General features: G+C 43.7%; 2 protein-coding genes and 1 long non-coding RNA gene across 6 annotated transcripts in view; 1 reads left to right on the top strand and 2 right to left on the bottom strand.

Moving 5' to 3' along the window:
• SH2D4A (SH2 domain containing 4A) overlaps positions 1 to 3043 on the bottom strand; it is a 31284-nt gene extending 28241 nt beyond the window's left edge. The window contains exon 1 of the mRNA XM_037896626.2: positions 1174 to 3043. The gene's annotated coding sequence lies outside the window, so the exon portion shown is untranslated. The remainder of the gene's footprint in view (positions 1 to 1173) is intronic.
• Positions 3044 to 3194: 151 nt separating this feature from the next.
• The window catches only part of GSR (glutathione-disulfide reductase), a 33957-nt gene continuing 11844 nt past the window's right edge, over positions 3195 to 25307 (bottom strand). For 3 of the 4 annotated variants that reach the window (XM_037896623.2, XM_037896624.2, XM_037896625.2), the window contains exons 6-13: positions 23413 to 23467; positions 21540 to 21639; positions 16434 to 16520; positions 12963 to 13124; positions 12161 to 12272; positions 10060 to 10191; positions 5675 to 5808; positions 3195 to 3623 (exon numbers count right to left, since the gene is read on the bottom strand). In XM_037896623.2, the coding sequence (XP_037752551.1) occupies positions 3474 to 3623; positions 5675 to 5808; positions 10060 to 10191; positions 12161 to 12272; positions 12963 to 13124; positions 16434 to 16520; positions 21540 to 21639; positions 23413 to 23467 (932 nt within the window). In that variant the 3' untranslated portion in view covers positions 3195 to 3473. The remainder of the gene's footprint in view (positions 3624 to 5674; positions 5809 to 10059; positions 10192 to 12160; positions 12273 to 12962; positions 13125 to 16433; positions 16521 to 21539; positions 21640 to 23412; positions 23468 to 25307) is intronic. The other variant, XM_043544434.1, reaches the window with a different exon arrangement.
• Positions 13408 to 23908, top strand: LOC122465352. The gene is made up of 3 exons (XR_006290120.1): positions 13408 to 13665; positions 22244 to 22251; positions 23896 to 23908. It is a non-coding gene; the product is annotated as an uncharacterized LOC122465352 (long non-coding RNA).

Raw genomic sequence — 25307 nt, forward strand, 5'->3', positions numbered from 1 at the left:
TGTCCTTTCATGCTTCGGCCACCATTCCAGAGGACATGCTTCCATGCTGATGATGGTCGTTAAAAAAATAATGCGTTCATTAAATCTGTGACTGAACTCCGGGCGTTAATTGTATGTCTTCTGTTTTATCCACATTCTGCCATACATTTTATGTTATAGCAGTCTCCGATGATGACCCAGCACTCGTTGGTTTTAAGAACATTTTCACAACAGATTTGACAAAACACAAAGAGAGTACCAATGTCAGATTTCTATAAATAGCTAGAGCGTTTGACCCAAGATTTAAGAATCTGAAGTGCCGTCCCAAATCTGAGAGGGACGAGGTGTGGAGCACGCTTTCAGACGTCTTAAAAGAGCAACACTGAGATGCAGAAACTACAGAACTTGAACCACCAAAAAAGAAAATCTACTTTCTGCTGGTGGCATCTGATTCAGACGACGAAAATGAACATGTCAGTCCACTCTGCTTTGGATCGTTATTGAGCAGAACCCATCATCAGCATGGACGCCTCTCCTCTGGAATGGTGGTTGAAGCATTAAGGGACATATGAATCTTTAGTGCACCTGGCATGTAAATATCTTGTGACACCCGCTACAACAGTGCCATGTGAATGCCTGTTCTCACTTTCAGGTGACATTGTAAACAAGAAGCAGGCAGCATTATCTCCTGCAAATTGTAACCAAACTTGTTTGTCTGAGCAATTGGCTAACAAGAATAGGACTGGAGTGGACTTGTAGGCTCTAAAGTTTTACATTGTTTTATTTTTGAATGCAGGATTTTTTTTGTACATAATTCTACATTTGTAAGTTCAACTTCCATGATAAAGAGATTGCACTGTATTAGATGAATTGAAAACTATTTTGTTTTTTACAGTGCAAATATTTGTAATAAAAATATAAAGTGAGCACTGTAAACTTTGTATTCTGTGTTGTAATTGAAATCACTATATTTGAAAATGTAGAAAACATCAAATATTTAAATAAATGGTATTCTATTAACAGCACGATTAATTTTTTTTAATCGCTTGACAGCCCTACTACAAAGAGATTGATTTTAAGTGAGTACAAATGTATGGCATTAAAATCAGAAATGGTTACAAGAGAAATATAAAACACTTCCTAGGACTAAAACTTAACAAGATAGACTTGGTTCAAGATAAAATTCTTACTCACCATGGTCCCAGCAACAAAGGTGACCAGATTTCAGGTCAGGATCTCTCCCAAAGTCAAATGGGCTGGTTTCTTTTGTCTTCTCACATGAAGGAGCAAGAGACGAATAGGATGAGAGAACTTGGTGTCCCACCCCTCACTTTTTTTAGTTCAGTCCCCTTTTGAAATCCATTTTCCGGAGGGTTACCCAAGACCGTCCCTAGCTATTCTGGGGCCCTACCCAGCCTCCCTGCAGAGGGGATGGGGCTGGCTTGAGGGGCAGGTGGGAAGCACCGCCCAGCACTCACCAGCAGCACAGTTAGGGCCAGGTCGCTGGTGAGTGCAGGCCGGTGAGTGCTTCCTGTCACCGGTGAGTGCAGGCCCGGTCCCGCTTCAGTCCTCAGGGGAGTGGGGGCAGGGATGGAGCGGGAAAGGGGCTGGAGCAGCACGCAACTGCGCAGGGCAGCAGGAAATTGTGCCCTACGCAGCTGCGTACTTTGTGTATGGGTAGGGACAGCCCTGGGGTTACCCCTAGATAAAGTTCATTCCCACTGTGAGTCTGGAGTCAAGGAGTCTGGTGGTGAAAGAACTGCTGGTGGCTGTTTGCTAAAATGCAGATATGTTTGCTCCTGCCCCACTTCTCTTCCCTGCCAAAGAATGGCCACTTGATAGGTGATGGCCCATCAGCTTTGATGACACCTGGCCAGAGCTGTCAGCTTGTCCTTTGTCTTTGAGAAACAAGTTTACCCACTCCCAGACTTATCTGGTAAACACACTTCAGTCATGACTTCAGCTTATGTTTAAACTTTACATATAATGTTGCTACACAAATTTCTCTGTGATATTACTGACCAGTGAGTTATTAATTTTCATATGATACCTCACAAGGCATATTTTGTACAATGGTGCATAGGCTGTGAATACAGGGGTGCATTCCGTCACACTCATCCCCACGGTCATCCCCCCCGAGGGGTTGGAAGACAGGACTCCAAATCGCATCCCATAAACCTCACATCTCAATCGCATGGAAGTAATACTTCATACAAGAGGCAATAGCCAGTAGGCAATAGGCAGTACTCCCCTTCGATCTCAGGAATCAGAAACTGCAACTAGACAGTCCTTGTAGGGATTTCAACTTACAAGTTCAGTTACTGGCCCAGATAAAATGTTCTTTGTGGAATTTCCCCACAAGGCTTTCCCCACAGATTCAATATTACCATTTCCACCACTGGCAAGCTTAAAATAATAAACTTCTTACCAACTGGCCACCTACTTAAAAAAAACCATAGGAATTTATGCCTTAATTTAGAACCCAACCCTAATTATGGAGCCTCCATAATTCTACATTAGAAGAATGTAGAGAGGACTGAACCAAGATCAGATGTCCACAAGGAGAAAGATACTATTATCCCCACTTTACAGCTAGGAAGCTGAGGAATAGAGAGAGAGAAAGTGACTTGCCCAGGGTTACATGGAGACTGTGACAGAGCCAGAGAATTGAACCTAGAGTCCTTGAGTCCCAGTCAAAGGCCTTGGCCATAAGGCTAGATTTTACTCATTGAGGGTATGTATTCACTGAAATTAAAACCTGCCACTGGCCCATGCCAGCTAACTGGGGCTCAGGCTAAGGGATTATGGTGTTGATATTCAGGCTTGTGCTGCAGCTCAAGCTCCGGGACCCTCCCACCTTGCAGAATCCTAGCACCCAGGCTCCAGCCTGAGCATCGACACCAGTTAAACAGCCCTTTAGCCCATGCCTTGAAAGCCGGAGTCAGTGGCAGAGGCCAACCACCGGTTTTTAATTGCAGTATAGACATATCCTGAAATTCCTCCTGCAGATCATAACACAGGAGTAGCTTTTCTGTGGGAACAGAGCCATGCTAGATAAGAGAGGAGGAAGATGATTCTACATATCCACATGAAAAAAAACCAATGGTTTAAGTAATAAAAACTAGAGACACCTCTTTTGCACCAGCTAGCTTAGCCAGTCAGAACAGGGGCTTAGCTAAGCTAATGAGGCCTGAGAGAATAAAGCAAGAACCAAATATTTTAATCCATTTTATTTATTTTTCACTCTAAACTGATGAAGCTTGAAGAAACCAAGCTGTTTGGATGAGATGAACAGATGCCGCCACTGGTTTTTTGGACATCTCTATGATTTTTTCTACATATATTCATAGATTACAAAAACAGAAGAATCTGATTATTATCTGGAGTGTCATAGAAAAGGAAAAGTTTGCACCAAGAAGAAAAGTCACGATTCCATTAGTTTTTTGGCTGCCATATTACAGGTCTGTTTGCAAGCACCAGAAATTCACAACCTTTCAACGGAGCGTGACCAGCTCTTCTGATGAAGTCGGGTGAATGGCAACCGTCTCATCGAAACTGGCCTTTGTTGCTCCCATTTTGACTGCTACAGCGAAACCTTGCAGCATTTCGTCACATCCTAGTCCCTGCATGTGTAGTCCCACCACCTTCAAACAATAAGAAATTTAATTTATTAAAGATGAGCATGTAATGACAGTCATCAGTGCACCAGTCAGAGAATCTTCATCACTCTGATCACTCATTGGCATAGAGGAAAGCTACTGCTGACCCAGTCAACAGCCTTTCAAATAACAAATCTACAGATGATTAGACGTTCAAAAATTGTGTTAGTGAAGAGTTAAGGTTGCCCAGTGCTGTTTCCAGCCTGTGGAAAGCAGCTTGCTTCAGAATGTTGAAAGTGGCTAAATGTAAACCTCTGAAAACCAGGAAATACAAAAAGTTAAGGTCCCTGTCACCCCCACAACACAACCTTAACTCTGTGCCCCTACTGCTGCCAAAACCACTGGGAACGGGTCAGTATGGATATGGCAAAGGTTAAACCACCAGGGAAGTAGAAGGTTCTCCATCTCTTGAAATGTTCAAATCAAGATTGGATACCTGTCTCAAAGATGCTTTAGTCAAACACATATTAGGCCCAATACAGGCTATAGAATTTCATCCAGTTATACCTGTGTTATACATGAGGTCAGACTAGATGGGCATAATGGACCCCTCCAGCCTTAAATTCTATAAGTAGATATGATGAAGGATTAAGACTGTGCCATTGTTTGGGGCAGCATCACTTGCCCCATAACCTCAACCATGCTGAACACAAAGCCATCAGCCGCCTCAGGAACAACTCTGACATCATAATCAAAAAGGCTGACAAAAGAGGTGCTGTCATCATCATGAGTAAGTTTGAATACGAAGGCAGCTCTCTAACTCCACATTCTACAGGCCATTATCCTCTGATCCCACTGAGGATTACCAAAAGAAACTACACCATCTGCTCAAGAAACTCCAACTAAAACTTCTCCAGTGCATCATCAAAGATCTACAACCTATCCTGAAAAATGATCCCTCACTCTCACAGATCTTGGGAGACAGGCCAGTCCTTGCTTATAGACAGCCCCCCAACCTGAAGCAAATACTCACCAGCAACCACACGCCACACAATAAAAACACTAACCCAGGAACCTATCCTTGCAACAAAGCCCGTTGCCAACCGTGTCCACATATCTATTCAGGGGACACCATCACAGGACCTAATCACATCAGCCACACTATCAGAGGCTCGTTCACCTGCACATCTACCAATGTGATATATGCCATCATGTGCCAGCAATGCCCCTCTGCCATGTACATTGGCCAAACCGGACAGTCTCTACATAAAAGAATAAATGGACACAAATCAGACGTCAAGAATTATAACATTCAAAAACCAGTTGGAGAACACTTCAAGCTCTCTGGTCACTTGATTACAGACCTAAAAGTCGCAATATTACAACAAAAAAACTTCAGAAACAGACTCCAACGAGAGACTGCTGAATTGGAATTAATGTGCAAACTGGACACCATTCAATTAGGCTTGAATAAAGACTGGGAGCGGATGTGTCATTACACAAAGTAAAACTATTTCCCCATGTTTTTTCCCCCCTGCTGTTCCTCACACATTCTTGTCAACTGCTGGAAATGGCCGATCTTGATCATCACTACAAAAGTTTTTTTTTCCCCCTCCTCGCCTGCCAGTAATAGCTCACCTTAACTGATCACTCTCGTTATAGTGTGTACGGTAACACCCATTGTTTCATGTTCTCTATGTATATAAAAGCGTCCTAGTGTATTATCCACTGCATACATCTGATGAAGTGGGCTGTAGTCCACGAAAGCTTATGCTCAAATAAATTTGTTAGTCTCTAAAGGTGCCACAAGTACTCCTGTTCTTTTTACAAATATTACAGAAAATTTTCCACTTTTCAGTTTGACTTTGCAATTTGAATAATGTTTTTAACATGTTTGTATGTAATATTTAATGTAAAGTATTCTTTTTAGAAAGGCAATTTATGTCTATGAACAAAAACACTAATGGAAGAGCTGGAATTAAATATGCAAAGTTAGTTGTTTTACCTTTAGCTAAATAAACTTGGATAACAGCAGAATACAAGCTGCTGCATTATCCTGAACATTTTAGCTATGAGTTCTTATTTAGTTTTCTCACCTTCTCTTCTTTGCCAGCACAAACCAATTTCATGACACACTTAGTTTTCCTTTGAGTTACAGCGTGATACATGGGGGTAAAAGAGGTCATGTAGACCTTCACATTCTCTCTTCCATATGTAGAAATGGCTTCCTCTGAAATACACAAGAGACACATTTGACTCCACAAAACAAAACTGTTACATGGGCTGCAGGGACTAATGGCTAGTCTACACTACCGCAGCACAGCGGCCAATGGTAGCTGTGGAGTCGGTACTCGGGCAGCAGGGACGCGCTGGTTGCTTCCGGGAGTGGCACAGAGCTAGCCTTAGCCCCCCTGCATCTAAAATCTCCCAGTTTGGCTTCAGTAGCCTCCAGGAGATCGAGCCCGATTCTGGGAGACTCTCGACGAAATCAGGAGGGTTGGCAACCCTACCACCTTCAAAATGGTGGTCATAACCCTTTGCTATAAATGGGACTGAAGCACCAGATGGCTTCAGTTGGTGGCCATTTTGAGAAGGAAGTCTCTCTCTGTTCTCAGTGGGACTGAGTGTGTCTGCCTGCTCATAGCCTAGATTCCAGGCCCACCCCCTCTCCTGAAGGCAGCTGTGGCATCAGTCCTACTGAGAACAATGGAAGATGATGGCCATCTTGAAAAGGGTTAGTTCTTCATGACAGTTAAGCTTTCAATTATGAAAAACAGCAAAAACGGACCTTTAATCCTAAATATATTCAAAAACTACCCACTGCGTAGTAGATCTACTCAGATAAACCACGATTGAGGGAGAAACAGGGAGGTGCCAGAGGCAGGAGTAGGGGGGGCCAGACGCAGAGGAATGTGAGAGTGGTGAAAGGTTGTATGTGTGAAAGGGAAATCTAGGGAGGCTGGGGGAACTGCAACCTACAATCCATCTCCTTTGCACAGCTCTGGCAAAACAAAGGAGCTGTAAATCCAGTTTATCTAGCCTGTAAATCTGGCAGATTTGTGCTGTTCTTGAGTAGGATAAAGGGTACCGGTGAACCTAGCCATTTAAGTTAAAAAAATTTAAAAGTGATTTAAAGATTGATACTTCATCCTTTCATATCATTAGAAATATCCCAGAGTAACATTCTTGTGAACTGTTCTTGTATGAAATTTTTCAGTTAAGACTCCAAACAAGGAAATTCCCAGACAAAAATCTACAATGAGATGGAGTTATGGTTGAGAGTACATCTGGGTAATTTAGGGTAAACTACTTTACCAGAGATATTGTAATTCACCCTAAGCACCCCTGTATTCACACCCTACACTCTATTGCAAAATGTTGCTGTACAACATATACCTTGTAAGGTATCTGAAAATAGCACACTGGTCATTAATATCATTGTAAAATGCATGTGTTAACTTTATATGTGAAGCTATGAATTCCTCTGTATAATGTTACTAGAACAGGTTTAAGAAGACAGCCTTGCTTAGGCAAAGGTGATACACAGATCTGCCCTAGACAAAGGAATGTGGTTTACCTCAGTTTACATATTAGGTATAAACAAAGCTATCAAGCAAACCAGCAGGGGTTGTCTTGAGCCTGAACTCAAGTGACAGAGAATTATCATAGCTCCTTGTACGCCAGTGAAACACAGGAGACTAGTCCCCAGGAGGCCTTCCTAACTTTGAAAACAAAGACAATTCTTTGGGAATACAAGGAAGAGAGAGAGACTCCAATTGGATCTTTCATCTAACACCACATGGGAAACCAGCATCTTGTACTTCTGTGGAAGGTCCTCCTGACTCAGAGACAATCAGCCATGCTGGACCAAGCGTAATGGGTGAGTGAAACCATCTTAAACAGAGACTGTGCCTTGCTAGATAAGTTTTAGACTTTTAGATGTATGTTTTCATTTTCATTTGCCTGCAACTCTCTCTACCTTTATTTCTTTTCCTTGGCATCACATAACTTACGTCCTGTTAATGAACTTATTTTAATCTAAACCAACCCAATGCTGTGTCTGAAGTAATTGTTAACTCTAGTTAATGTGGCAAGCTGCTGGGTACTGTCTCTTTAAAGGAGCAAAGAAACCTTATTATTTATCAGAGGGCTGAACTCTTCAAGGCAGATGGTTCTGGGGAAATTTGGGACTGGAAGCATACTGAGGTCACCTTGCCAGGTATAACTACAGCTGGTGGAAACCAGGGTGAGGCTGTTGTGTTGTGGCAGGCTGCTGGGGTCAGAAGCACTGAACGCAGGCTGCACTGCACACAGACACTCAGGGTACCCCATGTGTGTCTGCTGACTTCTGTTGTGGCCTGGACACAAACAGAGCATTTAAGGCATCACCCATGGTTCAGTGCAGGGGGTGACAACCCCTTACTGGTCTGGACTGCAATCCAAAATGTGACCATAACTATCCCAAAACCAAGCAGTCTGAACCCAGGAAGTCACAGTTAAAGTTACAAACAAACAAAACCAAACATGTTAAGGTAAGAAATGTAGTTAAGGACACCCAAACAACCATAACCCTGCTCTGTCAGACTCATCCAGCATCCCATGTGATTAAAACTCACTGAAATCTTGTGCACAGGCTACATCTGAAGATTTTTTTTTTTAAGTGGATTAATAGTCTTGTCCCCCATACCTTAGAAGTTTTTCTTTCAGCAGAAACCTTAACTGTGCCCTGTAGTGACATCATGCCAAAGCCATTCAGCTATGATTAAGGCACTTTAGCGTTTGTGGACCTAGATGAAATTAAACTGATTCTGAAATAATATTAGATTTGTAATAACCCCGATGGGTTATTGTTATTACCGGGCAGACTTAAGGTTGTTTGGGTGCCCTAAATATATTTTAATACCTAAGGTTAAACATAAAAAGAAATTCAAAACAGGCTTATCAATGAATTTCCTGGTTTGGGGATAGGTACACTGTAGTTTATCTTACATTACTGATAGGCACTCTCAATGTGTTTTTTGTTTGGAAATATAAGTTATAAGTCAGCCTGACAGATATTGGGTAAGGACAAATGAACCCCAACTGTTCAATAACAATTCCTTCCTGAGGGAAGTAATAATAAATATCCATCTCTTACACTGGGCTTAGCATGTTCAAAGCACTTTACAAACATTAACTGATCAACAGGGTGGATAAAAATCAAAGATTTAAATGATTAAAAAAAAAGCAAAAAAAGCTGGATTTAAATCAGATTTTTTAAAAATTGAATACAGGCTTATTTTTTTTTAAAATAAACCTATTGAAAATTAAATTTGAAATTATAACCATGTATTAAGGCCTAACTTATTATTTTTATACTTATTTTAAATTATTTTCATAGATTATAATATTTAGCAGTACATGTTTGCTGCCATGTTTTAAAGAAAGTCAAGCCACTGTACTGATGGAAATCACTAGCTAAGCACCTGGAACCAAAGTTTGTTGAAGTGCTAAACCATCTTTTGATAGCAGTAACTCCTTCTGCAGGTTCATAGAGAATATTTTCTTCTATCAGTTTACTTAACTAGTTCAGTTGATGACTAGTTCAGTCAAAGTTAAGAAACCAACTGAAAGTTGAAAAGAAGGAAAGCTTGTTTCCCCTTCCTATCTATGAATATCAACTAAGTGTGAGGGGATGAGATCTATTAGTTCAAAAATGATGAAAGACATGGTGATCAATCAGCTCAATCAATCAACTACAGAATACTTTTTGTTTAATAAATCAGTTAAAAGTTTTAAATGCAAAATTTGTTTGAATAAACTTTTTTTTTCCTCTTATGTATCCAGCACATTTAAGGTAGTTTTGTATAATAAAATTAAAATATTGTTTTTGTACATTTTAATTGACTTTCCACACATACAGTTTTGACACAAATTACAAGTAAAAAATTAAGCTATATTGTTTAATTAAATATGTATAGATCTAGCATACTGTCCTGGTTAGCAAAAAGCAGCACCAAATTGGTCCAGTGAAGGCAATGGGAGTTGGGTTAGGCCCATAGTGAGACATAAATCCAGACTAAAACTCCTGCATCACTACATGCCTCCATCCTGGACTTTCAGGACCTACCTGCAGGGCTGAATATAGTCTCACATCCATTCTTTTCTTGGCCTTTTTGCTGAAACTGCTTTAAGTGTCAGTGCCAGACTGCAATAGGGGATTAAGTGATTCACATGTCCACTAGCCGAGTTGAGGCCCCAGGTACTTGTTCCAGAGGGGCCACGCAGCCTTTCAAAGAGGAAGTGACTTCTGTTCACTACAAACCTAGCCTCAGTATGAACATGGTACTTACAGGTGAAAGGCACCATATCCTGTTACTGTCCTCCCCCCCTAAACTGAATTATAAGACAACACGATTCAGTCATTTGTCATGGCTATCATTACTGAAACACAGAACATTAATAAGGAGACACCAAAGCAGTGTTTTCACTTGGACCCTACCTTCCGTGAGTCCCACCGTTCCGATTGGGGGGTGGCTGAAGACCACAGTAGGAATGTTGCTGTAGTCGAGTTTGGAATCCTGCTTGCCTTCAAACAGTCTGTGTGCCAGTTTCCTTCCAGCTGCTATTGCAACTGTAAGTATGGAAATAGGAATTCATGCTTACACCATCTAACACAGGCTAACACTAGACAGGTATCCTGTATCTAATTAGTGGCCTGTACTGGATGCTTCAGAGCAGGATCCAACCTTATATTTATGGACTGTAGAGGACAAAAACACCAGAAGGTTGCAACTGATGGGTAACATTTTCAAAATCACTCATCACTTAGGGGCCTAAGCCTCACTGAAAGCCATTTAATGACTTGTCATGACTTCCAGTGAGATTTTGGCTGCTACGCAGCTAATTTACTTTTGAAAATGCCTGGTCTACTCCTAAGTTATACCTGCAGAGCTACACTGGTGTGCTGCTATAAGCCCTAGTGTAGACGAAGTTATACTAGCATAATTGTTTATGGCAATATAGCTTATGTTGGTTTGGGGACACAGCAACTATCCGGAAATAACCAAGCCCACACATGGAGGATTTTGCCAATATAGCTATACAAGGAAAACCCTCCTAGTGTAGACGAGGCCACAGGTGCTTTTGAAAATTTCCCCCTTAAACTCTGCAAATTCAGGATTAATCTCATCCATGGCTGAGAGGCTCAGTGTTTGAACCAGTGTGCCTCTGTGAAAAGCGTGGTTTTTCTGCTTTGGAACTTTGCCATAGGAAGTCATTGTGGGAGTCATCAGCGTATGGATCATGTTCCTCTTTGTGATGTGTGGTGCAACAGCTAGTATTACACCCACTTGGCACAAATAAAACTGAATAAGCAAGGCCAGGGTGCGGCTTCATCACTACTTTCAACAAGAAAATAATTCCTTTCCCAATTGCTCGGCAAATTTCTATATCCAGCACCTACATCTTTTGGTTTTTATGCTTGACAACAAATTGAGTTTTCCCAGCACTCAGATACTATCAGCACCCGAATAAGGACACCACCCTGAATCATGGGAAACTGTATTTGAGTGGTCCCTATTCTCTATGGGCTCTGACCTGTTTTTTTTTCCCCCATACATGCTGCACTCCTTCCCCATATCCCACTCCATGTAGTAGTGATCATAGGTCATCTTTCACCAACTCTGTGCACACACATCCTTACCACTTTGCACACACCTTCAGCTAGCTCTGGGCAAGTGATAGCTCCTGGGAGAGGAAGTATCAGCTCCCTCCACTGACAGCTGGAGGGGCAGAGTGGAGAGGAGACACAAACCCTGCACCACCATGGCCTTGAGTAGAAAGCGGCAGCATGAGGGACTGTGCAGAAATAACTTGGGTAGGAGCAAAGGGAGGATCAGTCAGCCAAAAAAAATATGGTGTATGTTTGCGAGTTAAGCTATGTTAATGCACAAACATTAAATTCAACATGACATTAATGAGTGTGCAGGCTGGATAATAAGGACACCAGATGGAGCGGGCAGCCTGCTGAACCATGCCACATTCAAAACAAGGCCACAGAATACACACACACAGCCAAAATATCTTACACAGACAATACAGGACAAGGGCTTTTGGTGTCTTATCTGGTCCTAAAACTGTCAGTGTGCTGCATGCATGAGCTGACATGCACCTTGACCACCTCTGCCAGCTGGCATGTCAGGTGGGTTGCGAAAAATCACACATACAGTGTAGAGGAATTATAGCACCAGCCTCTGAAAATGTTGGAAGGAGTTGAGCAGCAGGGGCAAGAAGAATAGATTCTTCCTCACCCGCCCCCACACTTTAAGCAGGGGGAAGGAGAGGAGTTTCAATTGTTTTTAAATGGGTTTGGAAGTGTCACTGAAATTAATTTGTGTGTTTCTCTTTGCCACCATTGGGCTCTCTGGGGACTTGTGCTCCTAAGTCACGTAGGCAGTTTTGAAAATCTCACTAACTTTTGGCATCTATTTTTGAAAATGTTGCCCCTAGTGGCTAAATGTAGGTAAGTGAGTATACCATCACAGGTACGGGATCCCCTAGCCTAGGCAGCAGTACAGAGCAATGCAACAAAGGCCTATTACCTGGGGTCAGGAGTGCTTTTCCACATACATCCCCGACAGCGTAGATCCCTTTCCTGCTGGTGTTCTGGAACTCATCAACTACAATGTGACCTTTAGCATCTAACTTAAGACCCTAATATTGGAAACAGCAACCATGTTAATATACACACTACGGATTATGGGGGGAAAAAATGACAGACTCTAGGAACATTTCATAGTATCATACCCTATTCAAAGTGACATTTACATTCCTACGAGATATGAAGCCTAACTGTGCAATATGAAGTTTAAAAATAAACATAGGAAAAATTTCACATATTTACCTTAATTTTTTGCATAGTTTCTAAAGGCCCAACCAGTGTAACAGTGGTGCTAACAATAGTTTGGTCTCCTACCCTCTGCAGCAGTTACATCATTTTCAACTCCAGCCCAGGAGAACAATGATTCAAGGACAAGAGTTATTTTATAATGCAGTGTCATCATTCATAGATGATTTGGCTATCAAAGGCACTGAGTTACCCCTGCCCCAATTCATCTATCAGGTCTCCAGTCAGTGCTGGAAGATGCAATTAAAAACTTCCTCATACTTAAATATTTGTGGGTTTGTTTTCATACTACCCTCTTTAGCCTAGGGCTTTTGAAGTGTAGAGTATTATATGGGATTATATTATAACCTTGGCCGTGGTCCTCCCCTAAACTCCATGTAGATACAGGGGTCTGTTCCTGCAAAGGTAAGTCATGGAAGAACTGGGGCCACATAAGCAAGGAGTTAATACAATGTGCATTTTCATAATTACTAGGATATAAAATCTGTCTGTCTCACCAGTTTGTCTAGATTAAGCCCCTCAGTGTTTGGATCTCGTCCAATGGCCCACAGCAGACAGTCAACATCCGGGATTGTGCTAACTGTGGGTTTGTGACCAGGCGCAGAGGATATCACCGTAACCTCCAACAATCCAAGAGGAGATTTTGTAACCGATTTGACCTATTGGTAACCACAAATACAGATTAAGTTTAAAAGATTAAAAGTGGAATTTTTGGGGTGAGTCACTGTCACCAAAACCATCTTAAAGTGAACATGAAAGATCAAATCCAGCTGTTTATAACTGGAGCACACACCAAACGCCATGCCAATAATTACAAAATTTGTTTGTGGTTTTGCAACAAAATGTAAAGAGAGACTTGTAGTAAATGTGCCAAATCGCACATGGTAACAGACTTTGAGCTGAGTATGAGGTGTTTGTAGGCCATGCTTAGAGGATTGGGGACTCTATCCTGAGAATTAGTGACTCGGAAAAAGATTTGGGGGTTGTCATGGATAATCAGCTGAACATGAGCTGCCAGTGTGACACTGTGGCCAAGAGAGCTAATGCGATCCTTGGATGCATAAATTGGAGAATCTCAAGTAACAGAAGAGAGGTTACTTTACCTCTATTTGGCATTGATGCAACTGCTGCTGGCATACAATGTCCAGTTCTGGTGTCCATAATTCAAGAAGGATGTTAAATTGGAGAGGGGTCAGAAGAGTCACAAGAATGATTAGAAGATTAGAAAGCATGCCTTTTAGCGATTGAGCTCCAGGAGCTCAGTCTATTTAGTTAACAAAGAGAAGGTATGGGATGACTTGGTTACAGTCTGTAAATACGTACATGGGGAACAAATATTTAATAATGAGTTCTTCAGTCTAGAAGAGAAAAGTATAAACACAATCCAATGGCTGGAAGTTGAAGCTAGACAAAATCAGACTGGAAATACAGCATAAATTTTTAACAGAGAGAGTATTTAGCCACTGGAACAACTTAACAAGGGTTGTGGCAGATTCCCCATCAGTGGCAATTTTTAAAATCAAGATTGGATGTTTTTTCAAAAGATCTGCTCTAGGAGTTTTGGGGAAGCTCTATGACCTGTGATATACAAGAGGTCAGACTAGATGATCACAATGGTTCCTTCTGGCCTTGGAATCTATGATGTACCACAGTGCGTAGGAGCCCCAGTCTTGAACTAGAACCCCACTTTGGTAGGCAATGTATGAACAGAACAAAAAGACAATCCCCGCCCCAGGCAATTTACAATTGAAGGAGCTCAGGACCATGGAACGGCAAGTCTATCGTGGCATGGCTTTCCTTCAATGGTCTCTGCGTAGCTACGTCTGCGGCAGCTGAGCAGACAGCCATATTAGATGTGTCCACTCTGTTTTACAGTCATTCAGGAATTTGTCAAGGAGCTGATAGCCAGTGCCAAGGGAGAGTTATGCCTGCCTGGTGAGTAAGACCAGGTAGCCTGCAACCCTCACCTGTGAGGTTGCAGAGAAGTAGGCCTCCCTGCCAAGCAGTCCAATCCCTACACATCTCCCTCGTGGGGCACAGATCACGGTTAAGGCTACGATTTTTTCACCGAGGTCACGGAAGTCACAGAATCTGTAACTTCCAGCGACCTCCATGAATTCAGCCCTGTTGGCCAGGAGCTGCAGGTTCCTGAGGTCAGGGGCCCCCCAGAGTTCCCAGCCACCATGGGTGGTGGGGCCGCAGCTCCTGGCCACCATGGGCAGTGGGGGCCCTGGAGGTCCGAGCCGCCATGTGCAGTAGGTCCCCAGAGTTCCGAGCCACTGCGGGCATCGGGGTCCTTCAAAGGTCCCGGCTGCCGCGAGTGGCAGGAGTACCCCGGAGCTCCGAGCCCCCACAGGCGGTGGGAGCCGCCCCCGCAGCTTCCCAACCTCTGCAGGCAGTGTGTGGACCCCGCAGCTGGGCTCCCCATTTTGTCAGCAATATTTTTAGTAAAAGTCAGGGACAGGTCACAGGCTTCTGTGAATTCTTCCTTATTGCCCGTGACCTGTGACTTTGACAAAATATCCATGACAAAATCTTAGCCTTAATCATGGTGCACCTAGATGTTCCAATTTCTCACTGACTTCTGGAACAAGGTAAGCACGGGTGGGGGAGAGGTGAAGTAAAGACACAGTCAATCCCCTTCTGAGGGGCTCAGTAGCATCCACCCGTCCTCCTACATACTGGTCCACAACTGGTTCCAGGGACATACTGGTCCACAACTGGTTCCACCCGTCCTCCTACATACTGGTCCACAACTGGTTCTCATTGGCTGCTGTGGTCAGTCTCCCTGGTTGTGGGGGTTTGAGAGTACGTGGAACTTCTCCTGCACTGCTGCCAGCATGGCAGAGGGTCTCTTACCCTGCACAGGAGATCCTTGAAAGTCAACAGGGCACAGCGGTGCTTTGAGTCACCGCTTGGTCTGGTGAGAGGGAGGAGGAGGACGATGACACATGACAGGGCCAGGAGGATCATCATATGGTGGCTTATTTAGACCTTCCCCTCCATCTCACAACCTGGTTCTTCTCCAAGGCAACCTACGGCCTGGTCTGGTTTGTCATGCTGAGATTGGGAGCCCACACTGCCCAAGAGGGGGCAATTCCATAGAGGCCCAGGGAGCCACCTGGTATCTGCAGTCGGCGAGTGCTTATTGCGTTGGGAGACTCCAGGGTGGCTCTCGCCCACACCACTGGAGAAAATGAGGACCCCAAAGTCTGTCTCTTCTGTCTTGGGGTGCTGGGGATAGATTTGGCTCCAAGACAACTCAAGGAGGAGAGAAGCTCTAATGTTTGGCCCTGAGGCACGAAAGTGATGCCTTGGAACAGCACACGGCCAACGGGGCAGAAACACGAAACAGTGTTGCAGTGTGATAAACCGCTAATAGGTAAGAACAACAAAAGCTAAAGAGCAGGACTTTTCCCTCAGAACGAGCCACTATGGGGCAGATGGACTCTGCTAAGTTCCCATTCACTGACATTAAATGGTAGGAGGGAACTGAGAAGGACAGGGGCCACACTGCCCTATATGCCCTTGGGTGTAAAGACAAGAGGGCATGTAGGGCACAGACATGGCTCCACTGGTTGGTTCCAGACCTGCAGGCACGAGGCACATGTGCACCATGCATAAGGTTCACACAGATGATAGCCAAAGAACTGCCTTTTCATCGTGTGTTCCCCTTCCCCCATCTACTTCTTAACAATGTTCAACAGACAAGAGCTGCTGTGGAATTACATATCAGAAAATGAAATATAGCTCCCCACAGGGCATTTATAAAGCATTGATATAGGAGTGATAAACTAGCAATATAGTAATCAGATATGAATATCTCACTACAGCCATGATCAGATGTTGTAACAGTGCTGAGGAAAATTAGGACATTTTAAGCAAAAATGAAATAAAAAAAGAATCAAGTTATGGGTCCATAGGAGAGACTCAGACCTAAATAATGAAGTGTGTGGGTAATACTGTACCAGTGAATGCTTCCAGAAATCTATGCCAGCATTCTCCAGTTCCTGAGTGCAGTTTGCGCTGATCATTGAATCAAAAGTCCTTAACACCTGCATGGAAATCCATACAATCCATCAAGATTACATGCAATTTACTATGTTCCCATCTAAATGCTACTTTCACATCACCTCTAATTTGTACCTATTCTTTTCTTGTCCTGTTGCAATCAGACAAAAGTTATGAATTGTGTGAGCATGCCCATGGTTCTGTAACCACATGGTAAACAAGGGCAAACTACTTTAGCGAAAAAATGGTTACTAACCTTATGTAACTACTGCTCTTTGAGAGGTGTTGCACACGTCCATTCCACCCTTGGTGTGTGTGTGGGCGCGCAGTTGCCAGAAATTTTCCCCTCAGTGGTACCTGTTAGGGTGGCTCAAGCACACTTTGCTGGTGCTGGTATGAAGGGCCAGCAGACCGTGAGCCCCTTCAGTTTCTTCTTTCTGGAAACGCTGAAGAAGGGTTGGAGGGGGGTCATGGAACGGACATTTGCAACGGATCTCGAAGAACAACAATTACAAAAGGTTAGTAACTGTTTCTCTTCTTTGAGTGATTGCACATGTGCATGCCACTCTTGGTGACTCCCAAGTAGTTAAACAGACACAGGGATCAGAGTCCATGCACACACAGAATGCAGTACAGATCGAGAAAATCTGGCATCATCTCTTCAGTATTGGCTGATGGGGTAAGTGGGAGGAGAAAGTGCACACCAATGACCAGGTAGCTGCTTTACAAACATCCAGAATAGGGCCCTTTTTGAAGTTGGGGGAAAGGATGCAGGGGTCTGCCACAGCCCATTAAGTGGATCCACAATGCCCTCACTGAGAGGCAGGGCTAAAATATTGACCAGATGGTGAGAGGATTCTTTAACTTCCTCTACCTGTATGCCCAGACTTAAGGCCACCCTACAACAATTCTTGGTGTGCCTTATAGCCATCTGGTGCAGGCAACCTGTCCACTCCTGAGACTGCATCATCATCAGGGGAGGAGGAAGAGGACGCCAGAACTGGCTGCAGATGCTCTTCTTCCATTTCTTGATCTCTAGGGTCTTGTTGAGCTGGCACTTGATGTCCTGTATTGGGCGTGGTACCGGAGTCAGGAATGGGTGCTGTCTAGTGGGTAGGTGCCACATGCCTCTCTGATGCCACGGAAACCAGGGAAAGCCCCCTCGGATTCCAAAGATGCCACCTGACAGGCATAGGCCCCCAGTGACCTCCTGGCCAACCACTCGATGGTACTCCTGTGACCGGCTCTATGGAAGGATAGAAACATCTGGAGGAGGGACAGCAGATGCGGCTCAAAGGATGGGAAATATAGGACCCAACTCTTGATTCACAAGACGACAACTCTCCTTCCACTGACCATGGACACACAGTTCTAGACAGACCCGGTGATTGATGTCAAGGTGCAGAGGCCCACAGAGAAGCAAACATTGCAAGTTTTCCCTTTGACCGTACCAAAGGGCAAGCTGTCAGTGGTACATGAAGCTGGCATGGTACTGAGCATTGTAACAATCCCGCTGGTTCTCCTGTGTCTGCTGGCACTGATAGCATCGACTCTTGATCTGCTGGCAATACTGGCACTGACATGGTCAGGAGGACCCTGGCAGCTGCAAATGCCTCTGGTGTGGTCAGTACTGAGACAGTGTCGGGTCAGTGTGGTGCCACAGATGTGGAGGGAGCTCCTTCTGGTTCTGGACTCGATGGAACCTGCCTCGGCACCAGTCAATGGTGCCATCTTCTGCAGTACCCAAGCAGAGGAATGCCTAGACTTAGACAGCATTCTACTCTTTCCCCCCCATGCTTAGCAGACTTTGGTGCCAAGGACCTTCCTCTCTTGGCAATCTGCTTCTTATGCTTCTTCTTAGGCTCTGGAGATAGCAAATGGTATTGGGACTCAGGCACAGTAGGAGGTGCACTCATTACCGACACCGAGGCATTCAGGGCTGAGTCTCACTGACCTGGCTCAGATAGAAGTCTCAAGGCAGCCTCCATGACCAGAAACTTTAGCATGGCTTCTCAATCATTCTTCATGTGAACCTTAAAGTCTCTGCAAATTTGGCGATGCTCCCCACTATGAGCTTCCCTAGGGCACTTCAAACAACTTGAGTGCAGGTCACTCATGGGCATAGCCTTATTGCAGGAACTTCAGGGCTTGAAGCCCAGTGACCAAGCAACCCCTTTTCACTGGGAATCATCCAAAACCCTCAGATGGGGTAAAAACCAAACTAACTAAACACTAATAACCTTAATGCTGGTGCCAGAAGCATGTGGCAGTAGAGGGCACTTGAGCCACTCCTACGGGTCCCACCAAGGAAAAAATTTCTGGCAACTGGGCATAGGGTATGCACACATGCAATCACTCGAAGAACTGATTTTGCTCAAACTTTTTTAAAAAGTCCTGAACTGAGATAAGGCAAAGAAGGTGTCAGCCCAAACACATGCACTTCTAGTGAGATCCACTGCGTATGGGTGTCTGTGCAGGAGTGTGCTTTGTTCATTGTGGGTATGTCCACGATTGGCTTTTCTCCTAAAGTTTCAACTGGGCTAGCAAAGAAAGTGCCCCCAGCAGGCTGACCTCTGTGCATGTCACTGCTCTGTTGCCCCACCCAAGGCAGCAGAACACCACTGGTTTTACTCTGTCTGGGCCTCTGACAGTTAAAGAGACTGGGACAAGGATGTCTATGGCACTTGGGCAACAGCAAATACCTTTGTCCTGTATCCTTATAATTTCCTCCTCCTCCTCCTCTTAAAAAACTAGGACATTAACCATTATTAAAGAAGTTGCACAATCAAAATCAGAGTCATGAAATGCAGAGGTTAAAGGCAAGCTTTAAAAAAACATCAAGGATTTTCTCTGCTTAATTCTGACAGAAATTCAAGTGCTGTGTACTCCAGAAGATACTGTTGACTGGAGGCCCAGACCTGATCTAAACACAAGTTAAATCAGTTTATCAACCTTATGATAGTTGGGAGATGTGTGTATCATTAGGAATTCCATTTTTGTTTTGTGAATGAGATTGTAACAGTTCTTGTGGATTAGAGCAGACATTTTGTAGCAGAACCTGGGTCTGGAAAACTGTGACAGAGCCTTCAAGGGACATCAACACTGAACGACTCTCTACTACAGAAAGAATAGGGGTTCTGCTGACAGGGATACTGACTTCGAATGGACTCTGCCTAAAAGCCTGTGGAGAGGAGCGGGTTGGAGCCAGGAAATTTCCCAGTGGAAGTGAATGGGCAAGAGAGTTCAAAGAACGTTTTAAAAAGGAGACCGCTCTGTGAAAGGGGACCATCGATGCCATGGCTACCAATATGGGCTGGTCCTTGCTCTCTGGATGGACAGCTGTTGTGACTGGATTCAACCACTGAATCCCATGCACCTCTAAGCTTGCGGGTATGGATAGTGACTGATCACTGTTCCTAGTGAGGTTTCTCAGGCTCCCTCTGAGATGCAGACTCTGACAGCCTTCCTGGGCAGTGAGACTTTGGAATCAGAGGAACAGCCCACCTAAGCCCCCCGCTGCTTAGACAAGCTCCCCCCAGACTCCAACTTGGCTATGTGAGCTCTGATTTCCTACTTACAACCTTCAGGGACAATGTGGCAGTAAAGCAAGTAACTCAGGCACTGCAAAGGAGTTTCTTACACTTTACTCTAACTCTTTTGTGCTTGTTTCAGATCTATGGAAATCAAACTCCTGAATTCAATCCCTCATCTGACCTCACCACTCCCAAGAGTCCTGGGATTGGTCTGAGTCCTTAGGGCTCACCATCCCACTGGTGTTCCTGCTTCTGACAGTGGAGCCGACCCCTTCACAGAGGGTAGCTTCCTTGTAAAACCATCTGTTCCCTCTCTTACTAATGAGCTTCTGTCGGGAAACTTCAAGGCTCCAAAACATACACACATATGCACACAGCTTCTGGGTAGAAAGTCCTTTCAAGGTCAGTGGCCCTGTTGGTAGAAGCCCCATTGAACAACTCTCCCATACAGGAACAATGTTGATGTCCCTTGAATGCTCTGTCACAGCTTCCCAGACATAACTCTTGCTACAAAACCTATGCACTAATCCACAAGGACTATAATCATGCATGGCATTCACAAAACAAAAATGGAATTCCTAATCCAACAGACACATCCCCCAGACTGTCACAGAGCTCTTGTGTGAGCACTCACTTTAGCTTAAGTTGAGCTAAAGAAATAAAAGGCACTCTTAAACAGACTGAAGAGCGTCCACACAAGGAGGTGGCTCTGATCTAACTACAGCAACTTCAAACCCATTTAATTAAGTTGGTGTAAAATGTGAACAGACATGGCCCCAGTAAAACAACATCACAAAAGTGAGAGGAGTGAATGCTGAGTAACTGACAGACTGTTTAGAGTTCTGTTTTTGTTTACACCTATTTAACGCTAACGTCTAATGAAAATTTGGGAGGAAGTCTGTGGATAGAGTCAACACCCCTTGTGTTGTGGTTAGAAAGCTGACAGTGCACATCTCCTGACAACCTCAAGAAGTCCTCCAGCAAAAAACAGGGAGGAGCAGACATGTCATTTCTGAAGAAAATGAGAAAAAAACACTGACAAAAACCTAGATATTTTTTACTTATATGGCTCAAGTACAATGTTTAGAAATCCTTTAACAGTGACCTTTAAGGTTTCTACAGCAGTAATAAGTAACCCACATTACAGACACCTTCTCTAGTATTTTCTATTCTTTTCTGTTTAGCTCAGTATTATGTTTTAGACCATAAAATACAAAACATGCTACATGGCCCAGTTATTACTAGAAATTTATTTTTTGTATCTCTTGATATTGAGATTTTAACTCTGCAACCTGAATGTTGCATTACAATTTTTTGTATGTTATTTATATTACTAAGTCAAATCAACTTCTCTAAATTAATATGATCAGTCCCAACAAGCTTCTAGTTATTCTGCCCAGCAATTTCATTTGCCTCAGCTGCCCAAAATGCTTTCATCCAGTGAGGGCAGAGAAAGCATCTGTACTATTTTTAATTGGCACTGAGATCACTGGAGAAGCAAGTAACATTGGATATTATGATCTGTTGTACCTTGTCATGACGTATCAGTAAGGATGTCTTTGATCCCAGTGTGGAAAGGATTCCAGCTATCTCCACAGCAATGTATCCAGCACCAACAACAACGCTGCGTCTGAGGAAAACACTGGAATGGGTTACCTAGGGAGGTGGTGGAATCTCCTTCCTTAGATATTTTTAAGGTCAGGCTTGACAAAGCCCTGGCTGGGATGATTTAGTTGGGGATTGGTCCTGCTTTGAGCAGGGGGTTGATGACCTCCTGAGGTCCCTTCCAACCCTGATCTTCTATGATTCTATGAAAAGCAACAAGATCACACATGCAGCATTGGAGATAACAGAACAGACCTTTGGCACAGGTTCTTACTGCCTGAACGAAAGGACAAGGTGTCTCCTGTAATCCAGACATGTCTTGGTTCTGGGTCTATTTCACATGTGACTTTGCACCCCACAGCTAGTTCTACATTGTATGTTCTTTCCCATGATCTCAGGCTTTAACTCAACGGCCACATATGTTGTAAACCTACTTTATTAACTACATGCTACACGAAAACCAACTCACAAAATGAGCCGTCTTTCACTTCTGTTTTGATGGAGTATTGATATGGTTACCATGACAGTTGTTTTTGGCTCACTTACAAAGCTATGATTTTAAGTCAATTTCCCCCCCAACCACATAAAGGAAGATTGAAAAGGAAAGCAAGATGCCATTTAAGGGTCAGGCACAGGTGTGGGGCTGCAGAGTGGTTATGCCAAGCAAAAGCTGGCATCCTCTCTTGGGCAGGCAGGGACACTCTTGTCCATTGACATTGGGGCAGGCAGGAGACCAGGGAGTTGGAGGCAGGGTCAGTGAAACAGGCAAAATAGCAGGATCAGTCAAGGCATCCTCAGACAAGCCACCAGGGACCCCGTACAAGATGGCTGGGCACAAGGCCAACCCAGTGGCTGAGGCTCAGTTGGCCTGCCATCTATTATTTTCTGCTCCAAATGGAGAATCTAAGAAAAGCTAAAGGAAAGGCACAGACACCAACACACAGAACAGGATGCCACGCCCTGGATGGAGTGTCTACAGTTTCATATCTTTCCCTCGTTCATGGGAATGAACCAGTCTCTCACGGTCTCTCAGTCTTCCCATAATCCCAAGGGCACTGTCCATAGGCTTTAAATCATTGCAACCTCCTTCCTGAAGGAAGATTGTCAGCAGGTGGGTTCTGTTGTCACAACACACACTAGGAGGTAGTGGTACATGTACTCACTAGCCAGTATTTTAGTCATTGGGACTATCCTTCTGGGTGTGAAGGTTGCATGGGACTCCAATACGGCTTTAGCAGTAGCTGGAGAGAATGTGACAAAACAGTGCCAAATAAGTTACTCCTGCTTTATCAAGGGTTTAGACCAGTGTGAACTACCATCACTGACTACTAAAGCCTTGCAACCCATTATGACCTGACTACAAGTGACAGGTTTGGGTCGGAAAACCTCCTGCCCATGGGGTCGGCGCAGCAGTGGCTGCGTGCCCTGCTTCTGCCACTCACTGCGCTGGGGAGTGAGTGTGACAATGAGTTGCAATGCCTCTCCACAGCACATGAAAGACAAGAAGCAAAGATTCAAAGAGTCCTGTGCTGCCCTAATGCAGTTATTAAAAAAAATAAAAAATAAAAAATCCTGTATTTTAATAAACACAAAGCCAGAGGTCAGAATCACAACTGTCCTGGCCCTTTCTGATCAGGCAGTGTTTTATACCCATTTTGCACAGGAATAAATTACTGCACAAGGGGGGGCAGGGTACAACAAATGGAGTCCCACGTGTTTTGCTTTGAGCAGCATGCTGAGAGCAGCCTAAGATAGCTGATTTTGCTGGTCCTGAGAGTCTATTTTTTGGTTTGCTTACCTGGGCAATTCTTCAAGTTCAAAAAACCCATCACTGGTGATTCCCAAGCTGGCACCTGCAAAGTAAATTTCACACAAACCAGGACATGCTCTCTCCCAGTAACAAAACTCTGCTTTTTCTTAGCATTTGTGCATTTCAACACAACATTGTTTAGTTTAGATTTACATTTCTTGCTGTTAGCATTTATCAGCTTTACATACAAACTAATCCCAAGCATACAAACATTTGACTCGTTTTCAAAGCTCATTTCCCATCAACAGTGGAAAAGAAAGGGCACTCTTTACTTTGCAAAACTGAGTTTAGGATTGAAAGAAAGTATTATAAGCAGAGTTTGAAAAACTTCCCAAACACCTGCTTCCCCAAAGAGACTATATGCCTAAGCCCACCACAAGAGTCATGTCCCTAAAGCTATTCAAATTTCATTTGCATTGATACATTTTCATTCTCCTCAATCAATCAGTTTGATCACCCCACAAAACTCAGCTGAACTCCACTCGTTCCTCCTCAAATCCAATCAATTCTGCTCTCTCTACCCCCTCAAAAACCCCAATTCTGTTAACCCCAATCAATGCTGTCCCTCAAGGAGTGATTAACTCTGCTCCCTCGTCCCTGTAAGAGTCAGTCAGTACAGTCTTGTCTTCATAGTAAAGAAAGTGTATTTTAACATGTTAGCTCACACATGTGACAGTCCTAGTGTAGTAGTTTTAACAAGGCAAGTTGTAGTTTAACACTAACAGTCATTCTGTGCCAGCTGGTGGAGGTGAACACTAAGATTGTAATGGCTTACCTATCAGGCTTTAAACACATCTTTTTCCTAGTGCAGGCAGGGCCTAAGAGGCTGCTCTATTCCTTGCCAAAATAACCGAGGGTATGTCTACACTCCAAGCTGGGGATGTAATTCCCAGCGTGAGCTGACATACAAGCGCAAGCTTTGATCAAACTCACGCACTAAAAATAGAGTGTAGCCGCAGCAGTTTAAGTGTCAGGAGGGGTTAGTCACCCCAAGTACAGACCAGTCCAAGATGCTAAGAAACATATTTGGGGTAGCTAGCTCCCCCACTACTCATGCTACCGTGGCTACACTCTACTTTTAGCACACTAGCTCAACCAGAGGCTAGTGCAGGTATGTTTTTTCAAGCTGGAATTTACACGTCTAGCTCAAAGTGTAGACATACTCTTAGAGTTGCCACTGCTGATCTGCTCCCTATCTATCCTCCTCCTTGGGTTAAAGAAAGAGCAGTGCAAAAAGCTGTTCCACTGTCTTCAGTTCCCCTCCTTTCCACAGAGGGAGCCAGTAATTCCCCAGCTCCATTGACTCACGAAAAAATCTCTACTTGCTCCAGGCAAGTTGGAGAGTTTGATTTTCAGGCTGTGGTTTTAAGTAACAAAACAGGGAAAGGCAGAGCAGGTACTAAAACCTGACTAATGACCTCTAATTTCTCTCCCCCCTTAAAAAACTAAACCAAAACAACATATTAAGATTATAATGAAAGGGTTTCCAAATATTTTTGTTGAGGACATTCAGAAGGTATGTAAGGTTTCAAAACTACTAAGATCAATACCAGTTTTGCGTCTTTAAAATACGTAAAGAAGGATTTTCTTTTTCTTTTTTTTTAAGCCTTAAAATCATCAAAAATCTCAAGACTGATTTCATTCTGCTGGAGCTTCCTAGAATTCTCAGGGGAGGTATAAAGAGAGCACTCACACCTTCAGTGAAGTGGGAAGGGCCTTGAATTTTTAACAAAGACTTCCCCCCTCTCAATTGTTAGTCAGTGAAGTTAAATAAGTGTTAATAAAAAAAAGTTTCAAGCAGGGACTAGAAATCCCTTTGCTCAGCTTTCTACCTCTGGACTCTTGATACTAGCTCTTCAGTTACCATAGAACTATGTCAAGAG

The sequence above is a fragment of the Chelonia mydas genome, chromosome 4 (assembly GCF_015237465.2).
Source record: "Chelonia mydas isolate rCheMyd1 chromosome 4, rCheMyd1.pri.v2, whole genome shotgun sequence".
NCBI lineage: Eukaryota > Metazoa > Chordata > Testudines > Cheloniidae > Chelonia > Chelonia mydas.